The 2,831-nt window shown below is 38.6% G+C and overlaps 1 protein-coding gene across 1 annotated transcript in view; it reads left to right on the top strand.

Moving 5' to 3' along the window:
* The window catches only part of OFCC1 (orofacial cleft 1 candidate 1), a 47,887-nt gene extending 45,496 nt beyond the window's left edge, over nt 1-2,391 (top strand). Inside the window, exons 9-10 of the mRNA XM_035895905.1 lie at nt 1,869-2,108; nt 2,371-2,391. Coding sequence (XP_035751798.1) covers nt 1,869-2,108; nt 2,371-2,391 — 261 coding nt within the window. The remainder of the gene's footprint in view (nt 1-1,868; nt 2,109-2,370) is intronic.
* The last annotated feature ends 440 nt before the right edge of the window (nt 2,392-2,831 follow it).

Here is a 2,831-nt window from a genome sequence, read left to right as displayed (position 1 = left end):
ACAGGCTTGAAATATGATGAATCTTCTATCTCCTTTTCCTACTCGACTGACACTCGCTTTGAGGAAGGTTGTAAATGCAAGAGAGATTGTGGTATAATTCCTCAGACTGGCGTTTCTGCCCCCCAGTCACTATTCGATTATCTTCCAAATTGCTGTGTTTCAGAGAGATAAAGATTTTTTATGGCTTGCTGACTTGAAACAACCAGAAGAGCCAGAAAAGAGATGGCTAACCGGCCATGCATAGTAATTCCATTGGTAAATGACAAAATCTTTGTTTGTATGACATTTCCAAAATTACTACAGAAGATGAATCTAAAATACAAAATGTCACATTTGGCATGCAAAACTATCACAATATATTTCAGTATAAAATTCATAGAGGCGTTTAATTTAGAATGTGTTTAATAACGAAGTCTGCCTGCATCAGTAATCCTGCCTTGAGGTTTAAAAGGATTGTCTTATTTATTCATATAATGTTAATTTTTTTATATATGATTCAGAAACCAAAAATATTAAGGTTAAATCTTCATTGTTAATTAAGATTTTCTAATTAAGCTGAAAATAATTGTCATTCAGATTAGTTGTTAAGTATGGTTTGTGCTGAGAAACAAAAGAAGTTTAACAAATTCAACTGTTTATTTAACTGCTTAATTTAATTCCAGAAGCTTTCTATCTATATGGAAATATGCTATCTCTTCCAAAATAAATCCAAGACAGGATTAAAGAAGAGATTATTAGCTACTGTAGGCTTAAACTGTGAGACTACTAAACCTAGTAGTCAAGGTAGCCATTCGATTCTGAAGCATGGCATGGGTTCTTGTATCACATTGCGTTAAAAGATGATGATCTAGCATTAGCGTTTTCTCAAAATAATGGAAGAAAATGATTCCTTGGGGAAAAAAATATTGCCAGTTTGAAGCACTAAGTAATTAGCTATTGCAGAAGCAATTCTGAAGTGCATTTGAAATTGCAAGAAGCAACATTGAAGTCAACACTGGAGCCAAACTGGGACTCCCTCTTATGTGCCTGACCCTGTGATTGCATTTGGGCAACGCCAAAGTATCCGCTGGCGTAGTGGGACGGACTCTGCGCCTTTACTCAGGCAAGACTTGCAAGGATCATACTGCTGCGTCTGTTCCACTCTGTTAACCTCCGTGCTATAAGCTGAGTGTGCAAGGAAAGCACCAGAAAGGCATTTCTGGTACGCAGCACAGCATTTATTCCATACTAAACATTCTGTAACTCAGACAACATCTTGTCAACAACAAGCAGCAGATGTTTCCTTTTGTCTGGACTTGGAATAAAGGTGCCTGTAGGGAGTTGTTATTAAGCTCTACACGTGTTGCACTTTGATTACTATTTTTAAGAGAATCTGATTATATGATAATCAGAAGGTGAAAGGATAGTCTGCATATTACACAGCGCTAATAGTTTTGGCAAGGCTAATAATTAGTATAAAAACATGGCTTGCCCTGTCTTTCACTCTGTGCCTGCAGCCTGCTCATCACATCGCGCATTGTGCCTGTCTCGCAAAGCATGCTCTATTTTTGAAGGTGTTGTTTTCCAGTTAATTCTGCCTTATTATTGCAGACTAATGGCTTCTGGTGTCATACTTCAACAGCTCCACCTTCCCTCAAAGGATGCCAAACATTTTATTAGTACTATTTGTATTATTTTTTTATCTGTCATCTCTCTGACTTTTGACCTCTCTAATTGCAGATCCTCAGTTAACAATAGGTAATTGCAGGTTGAACAAGAAGCATGTTGTCTGCTTTTCGGTAGTTATTTTCTTGAAGAAATTTGTTCTTGCTAATTGTATGGTAAAAGCTGGCTCAACCCAGGTCAGTAACTCAGAGGCTTCTCCCTAGGTTGACTGCTTCAAGACACCGCAGCCGATAGAAATTCACATCAAATGCCTGAGGGGAGTCAAAGATAAGGTCCCTAAAGGCCACTATACCCTCAAAGTTTCTGTTCTCAGCCGCTTAGGTGGTGGCTTGCTGGAGTGGCCCAAACTGAAGGAGCAGCCTTGGTCCGGGACAACACTGCCTGTTAGTCACGATGGAAACTTCTACAACACTGAAATCTACTTCGGACAAAGTATCCAGACGGTAAGCAACACTCCTTAAATATGCTGTCTTTGCTTTGAAAGTTAAAACACATCTGCACTTTCTCCTTCAGGCTTATATATTTAATGCATTCCATCATGTTCATAATTTATTTAATAATTTAAGGTGCAATTTAGGAAGGTGCAATTTTTTTCCCCCTAGGTTAACCCTCATCACTCACTCTAAAAGGGCCAAACATACACTACATCATATAGTGTTGTCAGCTAATTTTAAATTTTACTTTTATTCTCTCTTATCTATGCAGCTTGTCAGCTATGTAATTTGATTTCTGTAAAGTAGCTTTAGAATAATAAATGAACGAGTGGGTGTATATAAACACATGAATGCCCAAATCCTTCTGCGAGTTTTTAGCTCCATTGACCCCCATTTGCCAAAAAAGCAGCATTTGGATTATTTTGGAAGGAGCCCAAACACTTGAGGCTCTATTCTGTCTTTTGCAACTGAGGCACACATATTTTCCTGCCTAAGCATGCTGTGCATGGCAGCGTTGTTGTGTGTCAGTTGCTCACTGTTGTAGCTAATGCCTAGTGCTGGTTGAAACACTGGTCTGGGATAAACTCTCTGGCACACGAAAGCTTCTTTACGGTTTGAAAAACAACCCCCGTCTCTATCGGTGTAGTTTCTTTCTGTGTTGTGAGGCACCGGTAGAATGAGGAGAGTTTTTTCCATTTTCAATTATTTGTTTTGCAGCATGACCTGAAGGAT

The sequence above is a fragment of the Egretta garzetta genome, unplaced genomic scaffold (genome assembly GCF_000687185.1).
Source record: "Egretta garzetta isolate BGI_Z169 unplaced genomic scaffold, ASM68718v1 scaffold246, whole genome shotgun sequence".
Classification (NCBI taxonomy): Eukaryota; Metazoa; Chordata; class Aves; order Pelecaniformes; family Ardeidae; genus Egretta; species Egretta garzetta.
The sequence above is the reverse complement of the archived record's forward strand: the minus strand, read 5'-3'. Positions and strand labels throughout refer to the sequence as shown.